The sequence below is a fragment of the Pristiophorus japonicus genome, chromosome 1, assembly GCF_044704955.1.
Source record: "Pristiophorus japonicus isolate sPriJap1 chromosome 1, sPriJap1.hap1, whole genome shotgun sequence".
Taxonomy (NCBI): domain Eukaryota; kingdom Metazoa; phylum Chordata; class Chondrichthyes; family Pristiophoridae; genus Pristiophorus; species Pristiophorus japonicus.
The window spans coordinates 318,980,373-318,994,754 of NC_091977.1; the positions used below are offsets into that span (position 1 = coordinate 318,980,373).

The 14,382-nt window shown below is 45.5% G+C and overlaps 1 protein-coding gene across 4 annotated transcripts in view; it reads right to left on the reverse strand.

The window, feature by feature from the left end:
• Positions 1 to 696: 696 nt before the first annotated feature.
• The window catches only part of LOC139272262 (zinc finger protein 236-like), a 229,206-nt gene continuing 215,520 nt past the window's right edge, over positions 697 to 14,382 (reverse strand). For 2 of the 4 annotated variants that reach the window (XM_070888578.1, XM_070888581.1), the window contains 3 exons: positions 14,082 to 14,211; positions 6,704 to 6,880; positions 697 to 2,001 (listed from right to left, as the gene is read on the reverse strand). In XM_070888578.1, coding sequence (XP_070744679.1) covers positions 1,871 to 2,001; positions 6,704 to 6,880; positions 14,082 to 14,211 — 438 coding nt within the window. In that variant the 3' untranslated portion in view covers positions 697 to 1,870. Of the gene's footprint in view, positions 2,002 to 6,703; positions 6,881 to 14,081; positions 14,212 to 14,382 lie in introns of those variants that run through there. The other 2 variants (XM_070888579.1, XM_070888580.1) reach the window with 2 other exon arrangements.

The window sequence follows — 14,382 nt, forward strand, 5'->3', positions numbered from 1 at the left end:
GCAATTGGTGCTAGATTAATTGTTCATTTTAAATCTGAGATTGATAGCTTTTTGTTAACCAAAGGCATTAAGGGATATGGGCCAAAGGTGGGTATATGGAGTTAGGTCGCAGATCTCATTGAATGGCGAAACAGGCTCGAAGGGCTGAATGGTATATTCCTGTTCCTATGTTCCTCTAGATCCATCTTTTGTTTCTTCACTTGTTCCATCAACTCTTTTGTCATTGAATTACTCCTGCCTTCCATCCTATCGCAGACTATCCACTTTGTTCTTTCCTCACCCCTTTTACTCTGGCTCTGTACTTGCTTATAAATGGTTAAATCTCTAATTTATCCGGGTTCTGACGAAAGGTCACCGACCTGAAATGTTAACTCTCTCCACAGGTGCTGCCTGGTCTGCTGAGTGTTTCCAAGGTCTTCTGCAGTCAAACAGTCTGATGGCCCACTAAACTGGCTTGTACATGATGAATAATCATTTGACCAGAATGCTCATGGAAGGTTCTCCTAGCAAAGATCAGTACTTCCAGAAGAACAAATTGGGAAACATAAATGTATTTTCCTACAAACGAAATGCAACTGCAGCACTCAGTTATTACCTATTTGAAATAAAAAAAACACAAAACTGGTTTGTTAAAAACCAATAGTATTATTATTTGAAATATCTTGATTTAAATACATTACATGTACTTACAAAAAAGAAAAATGTCCCTTGTGTCACAAATTATACAATCTATATACAAAGCACTTAAACAATAGATTAAACCAAAAAAACTCCATCGGAGGCGGTGGAAAGTACATCTTTTGATCATCATTCAAGATGCTTTTTAGTTATATTTACATGCAACCAGTTTTTACAAATGTCAGATTTTTACAGTATGTTTCATTAAAGTCAAATAAAAAAATGATGCACAAGGTTTATATCGGGGGGAAAAAATTAACACTTGTTATATAATACAATGGGAAAAATACAATACTGAAAGAAGTGCCCATGTAGTAACAGTGCAAACCAAAAATACCTTAGCCATAGAATGCAGACAATATATACATCCATGTACAAGTCCCTGATCTAGAGACTATAGTTTTATCAAATGCACAAAATGTTGTGCTACATATGTAAAGTGGGGAACAACTACAAAAATAATCTTTGGAATGCAACAAAATTAACCCTTACACAATCGGCCATTTATTTTGATACATGGAATAATTATATATTCTGAAAGATAGTCACACTAGTAGCAAGTCATAACACTACAGGCAAGTTAAAATGCTCTGAGTAACTACCAGGCAGATCATAATTAAAAGTTCTCTGGAAATATGGCAGCCAATTTGCTCTGGTGGTGGTAGAACCATGAAACGGTCAGCTGATGGGAGATGTGCAGCAAGGCTCCCCCATTGTGCAACATTTTAAATGAGCAATCAGGCCAATTGTAATTCGAATCTGCAGTGCTACTCTTGATACCACAAGAGTAACTGCTCCCTGCACAGCAGGAATGAATCTAGGTTTCCTTCGCAACCGATCTTCAAAATGGATTGTGTGGACAGTGCACTTCATTATGCTGCATTTTCCTGAACTTGTAGGTCATCCACTTTTGCTTCAGAATACCATTTAGCATTGCATGCTGGCTAGATATACAGTACGTCATGATTTTAGCCCTTTAGCTCAAGGTCAATTCCTTGTTTTAATCGTTGACTCATACTTTGACACGGATAAACAAACCTGGTGGCACTTTGACTTTTTGCATGACCCAGGTATGGTACCTTGTTGAATGAAGGTCAATAGAAATAATTCCACATTTAGGAAACGTTTGTTTTAATGAGTACTAAACACTCAATTTTTTGCACTCAAGTGTGTATGGGGGAGGTGGAATAAGTTAGCGGAATACATTTGCTATCCTACAGTGCCATTCATTAGAGGATTCTGGGACAACCTCCACCAGGTCAAGGCCACGGCTTGCATCATCTCCTTCCTGTTCTTGGCTACTTCCCGTGTCCTGACCACTGCCTGTAGGAACAAAAAAAATTAAAATCTTTCAAGCTGAAAGAATTATTAGACATTTCAACCCCGCCCCCCCCCCCACAAAAAAAGCTTATTAATTATGTACAACTTTCAACGTTGTAGTAAAGTACACTTTCAACTGCTAAAGCAGGTCAGTTCATATCTATTGTGTCTTGTAAGCAATCTAGTAATGATTACACGAGACAAGGTATTGTACTTGAACTTTGGTGACCTTAGTCCATTTATTACAGCTCCTGAGTGAGGGTACATGTAGCCTGCGCCTCCGTGAGCTCCCTTTTATCCCTGGTTACCTGTCGTGTACAGGTGACCCCTAGGTCTCCACCAGTTGCACCCTCTGGTGGTACAAGCATAGTGTATACAGTGTGAAGGTACATCCAATAGTCTTATGTAACTGTACATTGAGTGTACAGGGAGTATATTTATATTATACATACACAACATCACTCTCCCCTAAGTCTTGTGCCACTGGCCTTTGCACTGTGTGCTCTGGCCCTAGATTTGAGTGCCCAAAGCTCTTGCAGCTTGTCTATGCTTTGGCTTGGCTCTCTCCCTGTTGACCCCCAAGTCCTTATTGCCACAACGTTGGGAAGTGGTCAGCAGTGGATGGTTTGAGATTGGGAGTTGAGTGGGTTCTGGATGTGATCCACGTGTGTCCATGGCTACATATATCCATTTCTCCCCCCGCCGCCCCCCCCCTCTCCCCCACCCCCCATACATAGACCATGTTTGTGGCTCAACACCTGCATGTGCATACATGTACAGATGGAAATAACAAAAAAAAACATATGATTAATTACATCACGGTTTGGGTTTGGCAGTAGTGGAACAAGTACATTTTTCACAGTCTTGCCCCTGGGGTGTAGGTGCAGGTGGGTGAGGACGCTAGTTCCAGAGTGACCGGACTGTGTCCAGGTTGTCTGATGGCGGCGCTGTGCCCCCTGCCAGCTGGGTGGGCTCAGATCGCTCACCTGGCTGAGTCTCAGGGCCTTTGCCATTGCCTAGTGGTGGGCAGAGCCACAGGGGTGTGTGGCCTCCGTGTCCTCCTTTGAGGGCTGCAGTGTCTCCCTGCTGCCCTTCAGCGATAGTGGGAGCCTGGTCATCCCAGGTTCCATTGGGAGAACTGGAGGGTGCTAGCCTCTTGCTCCCGGTACTGGCCCTGGTGGCCAGAGAGGTAGAGACGATCTGGGGCAGGGTACCAGTAGTGGTGCCTTTGAGGTCTGGTGATCGCTGGCCCATGCAGCTGGTATGCTCCCTCTGTGTGTGGCCACGCTCCTTGGGGCATCACATTGGTCCTGGAGGTGCAGGCTACATGATCGGGTAGCCCGCTGGACCTGAGTGCTTCCGACGGGAGATTGCCCTTGGTTTTGTTGGCGTACATGTAGAACCCAGCATTGCACATCATTTCTTCATTTACTGTCATAATACATTGGCTCCGACCGCAATCGCCCGACTCGACACAGTTAGTTACATTTATATACTTGCATTTGTCAATTACATATTTTACATGTGTAGTACCGGCATCGCTGTACAAAGAGTGGAACTGTTTCTTTAATTGTGATGGGATGCCGGTCTCCTTTAACAGGGCCTTGCAATCTTTACCCCAATCCAGTTCGCTGCTCGGCATCACGTGTTGCTCCATCAACGCTGTCCCTCGTGGTCTGCCGCCGCCATCTTTACTTCGTGGTGCGGGTGCCATCTTCTTTCTCTTCACGAGGTAGGCTGCGGTAATCCTTTTCTCCCCAGGTTCTGCCACAGAAGCAGGGAAGTTGCCTTCTGCGCCGATTTTCTTCCTCCGGAGTCCTGCCATTGGAGCTTGGAAGGTGAGGTCGGGTTGTTTCGGCTGGATCATCTCAACGTTGGGTCGTCTCCATGCAGTCGAGTTGAGCAGCTGGCTTCTCAGGTTTTGTGCTGGATCCAAATTTGGGGCCGCGTAGGTTGGAGGTTTTCCCAGCTCCAATGGATTTGTTTCATCCATCTTCTTCCTAGCAGCATTGGACCATCACCAGCAACGATCCACAAAGGTAACTTGTGCATCGCGCCGCCATGGGACACCTGGACATCCACGCTGCCAATGACTGGGATGGTGTCATTAGTGTAGGTGAGCAGCTTCACTTGGATCAAGATCATTTTAGGTCATTCAATTGGATTGTCCCAGAGTTTCTCAAAGGCCGCCTGATTCATCAGCGATTGGCTCGCCCCTATGTCCACTTCCATCGTGACTGGAACATTGTTGATTTCGACTTCCATTTTCAACGGAGAGCTCTCGGTGGTGCAGGTAAACACTCCGGACACCTCATCATGGGGCTGAGCTGCCTCATGGACTCTCTTTTCGTCGTTGCTGGAGTCCAGATGATCGGCCAACTCTTCATCGACTCGGTGAGTACAATTTCTCTTGCACATTCTCTGGAGGTGGCCCTTCGTGTTACAGCCTTTGCAAGTAAAGTCTTTGTAGCGGCACTGGTGGGCCCTGTGATTTCCTCCACAGCGCCAGCGTGGGGCTGGCCGGTTGGCCCCATGTAGCGGACTCAGGGTTGCGGGACTCGGGGTTCTGTTCTCTCTACCGAGAGAGACTGCGTTCAGCAACCTTGCCTCTAAAAGACGCCAGTCAGTTCACAGTACTTGCCAGGTTAGAGTCCTGGGGGTGAATCATCCGCTGGGAATCGTAGGCCGAGACCATGAACGCCTGGCCCACATTAATTGCCCTCTGCAGGGTGACTGTGGTATCCGCAGAAAGCAGCCGGTGGAGAAGGCCCTCGTGGCCGATTCCAATAATAAAGATGTCCCATAGCGCTTCAGTGAGGTGGTCGCCAACATCACACGGTGCAGCCAATCGTCTGAGGTCTGCAGCATATTTTGCAATTTCTTGGCCTTTGGGCCGCCAGTGTGTGTAGAACTGATGTCTGGCTGTGAGGATGCTCTCTTTAGGTTTGAGCTGTTCCTGTATCATCGTTACGAGCTCCCTGTATGTTTTGGTTGTTGTCTTCTCTGGAGCTAGCAAGTCCCTGATGAGACCATAGATGGTGGGCCCACAACTGCTGAGCAGGATAGCTCTGTGCTTATCAGCCAGCGAGGTCGGTGTGTCTCCCGCCAGGTCGTTCGCAATGAAAAAGTGTTCGAGCCTTTCCACAAAGGCCTCCCAATCTTCCCCATTGGCGAATTGTTGAAATGTGCCAAGGTTAGCCATTTTTCGCGTGGAAATTCATAATTTTGTCGCCAGTTATTGTGTCTGTAAACACTTTAGTAATGACTCTACGAGGCAAGGTATTGTACTTGAACTGTGGTGACCTTAGTCCATTTATTGCAGCTCCTGAGTGAGGGTACAGCATGGTGAGCTCTCTTTTATACCTAGTTACCTGCAGTGTACAGGTGACCCCTAGGTCTCCACCAGTTGCACCCTCTGGTGGTACAAGCACAGTGTATACAGTGTGATGATACATTCAGTAGTCTTATGTAACTGTACATTGAGTGTACAGGGAATATATTTATATCATACATACACAACAATATCTTCATTATTTTTCTCCACATTGGGAGGGGAAGAAATTGGTTTTGTGGCAGTTTCTGTTGCTAGGATGATGGTGTGCCTTGAAGCAATGGCTGAGGTTCAGTCCAAATTGGATTTCGGACCTCATTTCCACATTATTGGTGGGCTGCGAACACCAACTGGGTGTTGCCGGTCAAGAGTTAGCCCGCAGTTGAGCCTTGGGAGGGGTTGAGGGGAACGGGGGTGGGGACAGAGAGCGCAGGTTGACAGCGGCCTGTAGTATTGAGGGGTTCCTACTCTTCCTGGCTCCATGTTAAGCTAACTGCAAAAAATGAAAAGATACCTGATCTTCAGTGGCCTTTTCAGGACTCCTGGTTAGGGCCGCAGAGACCGAGAAACACTGACCGGAGCATGCGCAGCACATACCTCGCCCAGTCTCTGCCGAATTTGGCATTGGGGTCCTAAAGCAGGTGTTAGGCTCTAAGCACATTCAAGAGAGCCAACGCCTGTACGAGGCGGATGTCCTGGGCACTTGGAAATTGCCTGCTGCCAATTTGGCAGCTGGCGCACTTCCGGAGTGATGGGGGCGTTGAACAGAGATTGCATTTGGAAATCGGTTCCTCTCACCACCCAAGTGAATTGTGCAGCCAAAAAAATGGCCGCGACAAAGACCACTTCCTCATTGTTTTTACCCTATATATGTAAACATGCGCCAATTAACTTCAACATGAAGGTTTGATTGTAGATTTGAAAGTAGCAGCAAAATTCGTTTTGTAGCTGCAATTCCAGTTGGGAGATGATGATGATGTAACATGTCCGCTCAAGGAAACCCATCGTGGGATAAGCATAATAACAAATACGTAAATTATAATCCCAACTTATTTGTACTTTTACGTATATCCAAGGATAAGAGACTGGAAGCCCTGAATTGTCCGCTGAGCTTCCATGCTGCCAGTGTGGAAAGGCTGAGTTTCTGGGGTTATTGCAACCATTTTGACATACACAGTCTGAGGAGTCTGACTGACTGAGGAGCTGCCGGGGAGAGTTTTCAACAGATGCAGAGTCAAATTAGTCATCTTCCAAAAGATTCACCTCTAGGCGATTTACCTTTTAAATACCCCCTTCCTCCGCCTACTATAACACGAAAGTAGCATATGTACTTTTTATGCAGAATGATTCACAGTCATAATCACTAACACTAACCAAGAAAACCGTGTGCCCTCTTCATATGTATCTTCATATTGCCTTTTTGTGTGAAAGAAATTCCGCAGTAGTCACACTTGTATGGTCTCTCACCAGTATGTTTCTTCATATGTACTTGTAGTGCATTTTTTTGGTTGAATGCTTTTTCACAGAGGTTGCACTGAAATGGCCGTTCACCTACAAAATAGTGCAAATGTTTTCAGTTACAATGATTACGCTCAAATTTATTTACAGATATTCATACATGCTACATTTAAACTTCTGAAAAGAAGAGAAAGACTTGCATTTATATAGTGCCTTTCACAACCACCGGATGTCTCAAAGCACTTAACAGTCAATTAAGTACTTTTTGAACTGTAGTCACAGTTGTAATGTAGGAAACATGGCAGTCATTTGCACACAACAAGCTCCAACAAACAGCAATATGATAAAGATCAGATCATCTGTTTTTAGTGATGTTGATTGAGGGAAAGAAATTGGCCAGTACACCGGGGAGAACTCCCCTGCTCTTCTTCACATACTCTGTTAATCTGATGGATGGGAAGGATACCTTACATCGAAAGTATGCTTTACACCAAGACTGACATTCACCTTTTATTCAATTTTGGGTAAAATATGTATCGTGGTCCTGATGCATTGTTATCTCCTAGCTATTCACGCCTCCCTATGTTTCCGATATCCCCTATGATCTTGAAGCCCCAAATACCTTCAATGCTCACTTTGCCTCAGTCCATAACTGAATTCCTTCCCCACACAATGTTTCTCTGTAGAGCATTGCTCACTCATGGTGTCACTCTTACAGGAAAAGACATTCCAAATTCCCAACATGATTAAGTCGTTAATCTGGGTTTGGATAAAATTTAAACCAAGATCATTTTTTGTGTTTATTCATGTCTATAGGAAATACCTAGTGAGGCATTTGATTTAACCAACAAAAGCCACCCTTAAAACAGCATCAGTATTTCAATAGAATTCCAGAAGGCAGACTACCCCTTGATCATTTTTGAATGCATTGCTAACATCTCCTTAGAAACAGCCTTTTCAAGTCATTGAGAAAAGTTATCAAGACAGCACACAGAAGTACAGGCTACACAACTTGGAAAACTGCTTGAATAAATAAAAACAATACTTCTTAAGCTACCTATATGATGGCATATAAACTAGTTTTAAAATGCTAAACTGTAGTTTAGACTATGAAATTAGTGGGAGTACTGCCCTTGGTGATATGGGCTGTGCAGATGGACTGATAAAAACATTTCCTAATTAACCTCTAAGGTTGTGTGCCTTACCTTTAAATAGACAAAACAAAACTGTACTTGATCAGAAGCTGATACATCATTTCAGTGACACTTGATATGTATTGTTTGACCGTTTGAGCTTAAAATGATGTTGTTATGTTAGACACAAGTGTACTGATGCAACTAAAATGAATCTCTCTAAATTCAACGTATCTTTGAAGCTGGTTTGAGAGTCATTGGCTTGTTGTGTGTAAAGACTAATTCACTGGGCAATGTTAGTGTGTTTTCCTTCAATTGGCAAATTAAACTAACATTTTGAATGTGCCCATTTCTTTACGTTGAAATGACCTTGTTCATCAACAAACTAGCATAGCATTTGTCAGGGAACAGGGAATGAAGCAAATTTGAGTCCTGCTCTCCTCAGTTCCTTAGTCTCTTCGCAGATCGTGGTGCTATGTGGAGGCTTCCACATCTTCCCATGGGGGGGAAAGAGACAATCACACCCTTTCCAGATGATCCCTAGAGCTGGTTCCACAGCACTGGGGTGACTAGAGGATGGGCTCATCATCTTCATAGGCAGTCCCTCGGAGTCGAGGATGACTTGCTTCCGCACTAGAAATGAGTTCTCAAGTGTCTGAAGAGTCCAATGCGAGACCTACAGTCTCTGTCACAGGTGGGGCAAACGGTGGTTGAAGGAACGGGTGGGTGGGTTGCCGCGCGCTCCTTCCGCTGTCGACGCTTGGCTTCAGCTTGCTCTCGGCGAAGAGACTAGAGGTGTTCAGTGCCTTCCCGGATGCTTTTCCTCCACTTTGGGCAGTCTTGGGCCAGGGATTCCCAGGTGTCGGTCGGGATATTACATTTTTTCAAGGAGGCTTTAAGGGTGACCTTGAAGCGTTTCCTCCGCCCACCTGGGGCTCACTTGCCGTGTCGGAGCTCCGAGTAGAGCGCTTGTTTTGGGAGTCTCGTGTCAGGCATGCGGGCAATGTAGCCCGTCCAGCGGAGCTGATTGAGCGCGGTCAGTGCTTTGATGCTATGCTCCATCTATCTCAGCAGCAGTGATGTCAGGTTAAGTGGATGAAAGGAGGGATACAATTATAGAAAAACTGTTAAATGCCCTCACCATGAGAAAAGAAAGTAATAAAAAAAACACACACTGGAAACTGAGTAGGCTGTGGGTAATTTTTGGTCTCCTTATCTAAGGAATTATATATTTGCCTTGGAGGCGGTGCAACGGAGGTTCACTAGATTGATTCCTGGGATGAGAAGGCTGTCTTATGATGAGAGATTGTGTAGAATGGGCCTATACTCTCTGGAGTTTAGAAGAATGAAAGGTGATCTCATTGAAACATACAAGATTCTGAAGAGGATAGATAGGGTCGATGCTGAGGGATTGTTTTCCCTGACTGGAGTGTCTAGAACTAGGGGGCACAGTCTCAGGATAAGGGGTAGGCCATTTAAGACAGAGATGAGGAGGAATTTCTTCACTCAGAGGGTTGTGAATCTTTGGAACTTTCTGCCCCAGAGGGTTGTGGATGCTGAGTCTCTGAATATATTCAAGGTTAAGATAGATACATTTTTGAGTCTAGAAGAAATCAAGGGATATGGAGATCGGGTGAGAAAGTGGAGTTGAGGTCGATGATCATCCATGATTGTATTGAATGGCAGAGCAGGCTCAGGGGCCAAATGGCCTACTCCTGCTCCTGAGAGAAAACAGGGAATTATAGACCAGTTAGCCTGACATTGGTATTGGGGAAAATGTTGGAATCAATTATTAAAGATGAAATAGCAGAGCATTTGGAAAGCAGTGACAGGATCGGTCCAAGTCAGCGTGGATTTATGAAAGGGAAATCATGCTTGACAAATCTTCTAGAATTTTTTGAGGATGTAACTAGTAGAGTGGACAAGGGAGAACCAGTGGATGTGGTGTATTTGGACTTTCAAAAGGCTTTTGACAAGGTCCCACACAAGAGATTAGTGTGCAAAATTAAGGCACATGGTATTGGGGGTAATGTATTGACATGGATAGAGAACTGGTTGGCAAACAGGAAGCAGAGAGTCAGAATAAATGGGTCCTTTTCAGAATGGCAGGCAGTGACTAGTGGGGTACTGCAGGGTTCAGTGCTGGGACCCCAGCTATTTACAATATACATTAATGATTTAGATGAAGGAATTGAATGTAATATCTCCAAGTGTGCAGATGACACTAAGCTGGGTGGTGGAGTGAGCTGTGAGGAGGATGCTAAGAGGCTGCAGGGTGACTTGAACAGGTTAGGTGAGTGGGCAAATGCATGGCAGATGCAGTATAATGTGGATAAATGTGAAGTTATCCACTTTGGTGGCAAAAACAGGAAGGCAGAATATTATCTGAATGGTGACGGATTAAGAAAAGGGGAGGTGCAACGAAACCTGGGTGTCATGGTACATCAGTCATTGAAAGTTGACAAGCAGTTACAACAGGTGGTTAAAAAGGCAAATGTCATGTTGGCCTTCATAGTTAGAGGATTTGAGTATATTGGTGAGGCCACACTTGGAATATTGGGCCCAAGTTTCCACATGATTTGCGCCTGATTTTTAGGAGCAACTGGTGGAGAAAGGACTATCTTAGAAATCGCAATTCTCCACATTTTTTTTTCTGCAGTTCTAGTCAGGTAGAACAGTTCTACTTTGGAACAGAATTTTTTCTTCAAAAGGGGGCCTGTCCGGCCACTGACGCCTGATTTGAAAGTTTCCACAGTGAAAACGTACTCCAAACTAAAGTAGAATGGAGCAAGTGAAGATTTTTGTAGAGCTGAAAAAACCTGTTCTACACATTAAAAAATCAGGCGCAGGTTACAAATTAGGCGTCCAGAATGAGGTGGGGGGGGGGAAGGGAAGTCATTAAATTCTATAATAAATCCTTATTTACACTTATACAAATATTATACAAATAAATTCAACCTGAATAAACATTTATAAGCAAAGAAAAGATTAAATAAACCATCTTCCTACCTGTGTGAAAGTGCTTCAGGCAGGCCTTTCGGGACCGAAGGCTGAACGGGCCGCCCCGAGACTTCGGGCAGGGCCCGTCCCCAGCACCAGATTTACAGGTAGGTGGCGTTGGGTTGGGTCGGGTCGGGGAGGTTCGGTTCGGGTCGGGGGGGGGGGGAAGAGAGGGAGAGAGAGGGGGGAGGGAGAGAGAGAGGGGGAGGGAGAGAGGGAGAGAGAGAGGGGGAGAGGGAGAAAGAGAGGGGGGAGGGAGAGAGAGAGGGGGGGGAGGGAGGGAGAGAGAGAGGGAGGGAGGGAGGGAGAGAGGGGGCGGGGGGAGGTCAGGTCGGATCCAGTCCGGGAGCGGGAATCGGGTCGGGTCCAGTGGGTGGGGAGTCGGGTCGGGTCAGGAGGCGGGAGCGCGGGTCAAGTCCAGTCAGGGGGGCGGGGAGCGGGAACAGGAGCGCGGGTCGGGTCGGGTCCAGTCGGGGAGGCGGGGAGCGGGAACAGGAGCTCGGGTCGGGTCCAGTCGGGGAGCGGGAACAGGAGCTCGGGTCGGGTCCAGTCGGGGAGCGGGAACAGGAGCTCGGGTCGGGTCGGGTCCAGTCGGGCAGGGGGCGGAGCGGGAACAGGAGCGCGGGTTGGGTCGGGTCGGGTCCAGTCGGGGGGGGGGGGGGGGAGCGGGAACAGGAGCGCGGGTCGGGTCCAGTCGGGGGGGCGGGGGGGGAGCGGGTGTCGGGTCTGGTCCGGAGGCAGGGGGGGAGCGGGGAGCGGGTGTCGGGTCTGGTCCGGAGGCAGGGGGGGGGGGGGGGGGGGAGCGGGTGGCGGGTCTGGTCGGGGGGGGGGGGGGGGGGAAGCAGGAGCTGGCCGTGGGAGGAGCCTTATTCACGCAGCCCCAGTGAGGCCATTCAGCCAGGGCTAGGGGCTGCGTGCTTCGGGCCCCTCCCACACAGTTCGGCGCCTGGAGCTACTGCACTTGCGTGCCCACTGTAGCACGCATTTGCAGAGGTCCCGGCACTGTTTTCAGCGCAGGGACCTGGCTCTGCCCCCCCACAGCTCGTGCTGGCTGCGCCTTGGGCCAGAGGACCTGCAAGTTGGTGGAGAATACCGAGGTTTTTTTTAGGCGCACTTTGTGGCGCGAAAAACGGGCGTCCAGGTCGGGACTGCGCCGTTCTAGGCGCGTGTGGAAACTTGGGCCCATTGTGTTCAGTTTTGGTCTCCTAATCTGAGGAAGGACGTTCGTGCTATTGAGTGAGTGCAGCAAAGGTTCACCAGACTGATTCCCGGGATGGCAGGACTGACATATGAGGAGAGACTGGATCGACTGGGCTTGTATTCACTGGAGTTTAGAAGAATGAGAGGGGATCTCATAGAAACATATAAAATTCTGACGGGATTGGACAGGTTAGATGTAGGAAGAATGTTCCCGATGCTGGAGAAGTCCAAAACCAGGGGTCACAGTCTAAGGATAAGGGGTAAGCCATTTAGGATCGAGATGAGGAGAAACTTCTTCACTCGCAGAGTTGTTAACTTGTGGAATTCTCTACCGCAGAAAGTTGTTGAGGCCAGTTCGTTAGATATATTCAAAAGGGAGTTAGGTATGCCCCTAATAGCTAAACAGATCAAGGGGTATGGAGAGAAAGCAAGAAAGGGGTACTGAGGTTGAATGATCAGCCATGATCTTATTGAATGGTGGTGCAGGCTCGAAGGGCTGAATGGCCTACTCCTGCACCTAATTTCTATGTTTCTTATGTTCTTATGTTCTCAACACAGAACCAACTGAACCTCCAGTGTTTTATCAGCTCTGTTGGGTTGAAAGTCCCTTCTTTGACAATTGGGGGGTGGTGGTCTCAATCTAATTTCCACTGGATGCAAGCCCACAGTACAAAACTATATTCAAACTAACTGGCAACGTCACTCAAAAAAGGTACAATGATACACTGACATACAGGTGGCTATTTCCTGACATCAGTGATAAGAAAGACGAGAAAATATTCAATCCTATAGAACAAGTGCATATAATCTTTAGACTCGTGCAAAATAGAAAGGGAAAAAATAATAAATACGGCATCAATGTCACGAATACTGGAAAATAAATCTCTTTGTAACAGTAGAGATTAGAATGAGAAAGTTTTGAAACACCTGACAAATTCAGATACATTCTGTTCCAAACTAACTGGATAAAGATGAACTGAAATTCTCATTTCATGGTTTATTAGAATTGTAGATATTAAATTGTACATTGATGTGCCTTTAAATAGATAAGACTAAACCAAATAACATAAAAGCTATGAGGTGTGCAAAAAGAGATTGATGCATTTTCAACCACCTTACAATTCTTATGCTAAATTACAATACATTTGAGAAATTACTGCTTCTGAACCAGCAATGATTAAATTTCTACATTTTCAACATTTCTGTAAATGATCAGTCATCACATGTTCAATAAGTGTGTAAGAACTGCAATCATACTCAATCCTGTATCTAGTAAATGGCAATTCAGATGGAGGGATTGAGATGTACATGCTAAATTATGCTATTAAAATTCAAATTGAAGTAGTGAAATTCATAAATAAATCATGTTGATATATAACAGTTCAACCCTCCTCCTTTCATTTTCCCTTCCTCTGGTCCCCTCGTTAAAAAAACACATTACCTGAAATAATTTACAGTTCTGTTAAGACAAACTCAATATAATTAAAGATGAATCATAGAATCATACAGCATAGAAGGAGGCCATTCAGCCTATCATGCCTGTGTTGGCTTTCTGAAAGCCACAAATTAGTCTTATTCCCCTGCTCTTTCCCCATAGCTCTGCAAACTTTTCCTATTTAAGTCTTTATCCAATTTCCTTTTGAAAGTTACTATTAAATCTGCCTCCTCCACCCTTTCAGGCAGTGAATTCCAGATCATCATAACTGGCTGATTAAACAAAAATTCTCATCTCCCCCTGGCTTTTTTTGCCAATTATCTTAAATCTGTGCCCTCTGGTTACCAACCCTCCTGGCAATGGAAACAGTTTCTCTCCACTCTATTAAAACTGCTCAGAATTTTAAACAACTATTAAATCTTCCCTTAACTTTCTTTACAAAAGTTTTCAATATGAACTTTACAAAATTTATTTAAGGAAAATTTCCCACCGTAGCAAAATTTCATAGATATTAACTTATGAATACCTGTGTGGATCCGATTATGCCTCTCCAGCTGGCTGGGCTTTGCAAACGCCTTGTCGCAGGATTCACATTTGTACAGTTTAGGTTTCTGACTGCTAGGTGAAGGCCCAGGTTGGTGGGTCTGAAGATGGTCCTTTGATTAAAGAAAATGCATTTCTATTCTTTTACAATTCCACAACTCACATCAATAAGTACTACAATGTTTCATGAACATGTAGTACATAATTATGGTACAATTTTATCAGCACATGGCAAAGTTTCAATATAGAATCTATATAGGGCTAGAAATTCAGCTTTGGGTCAT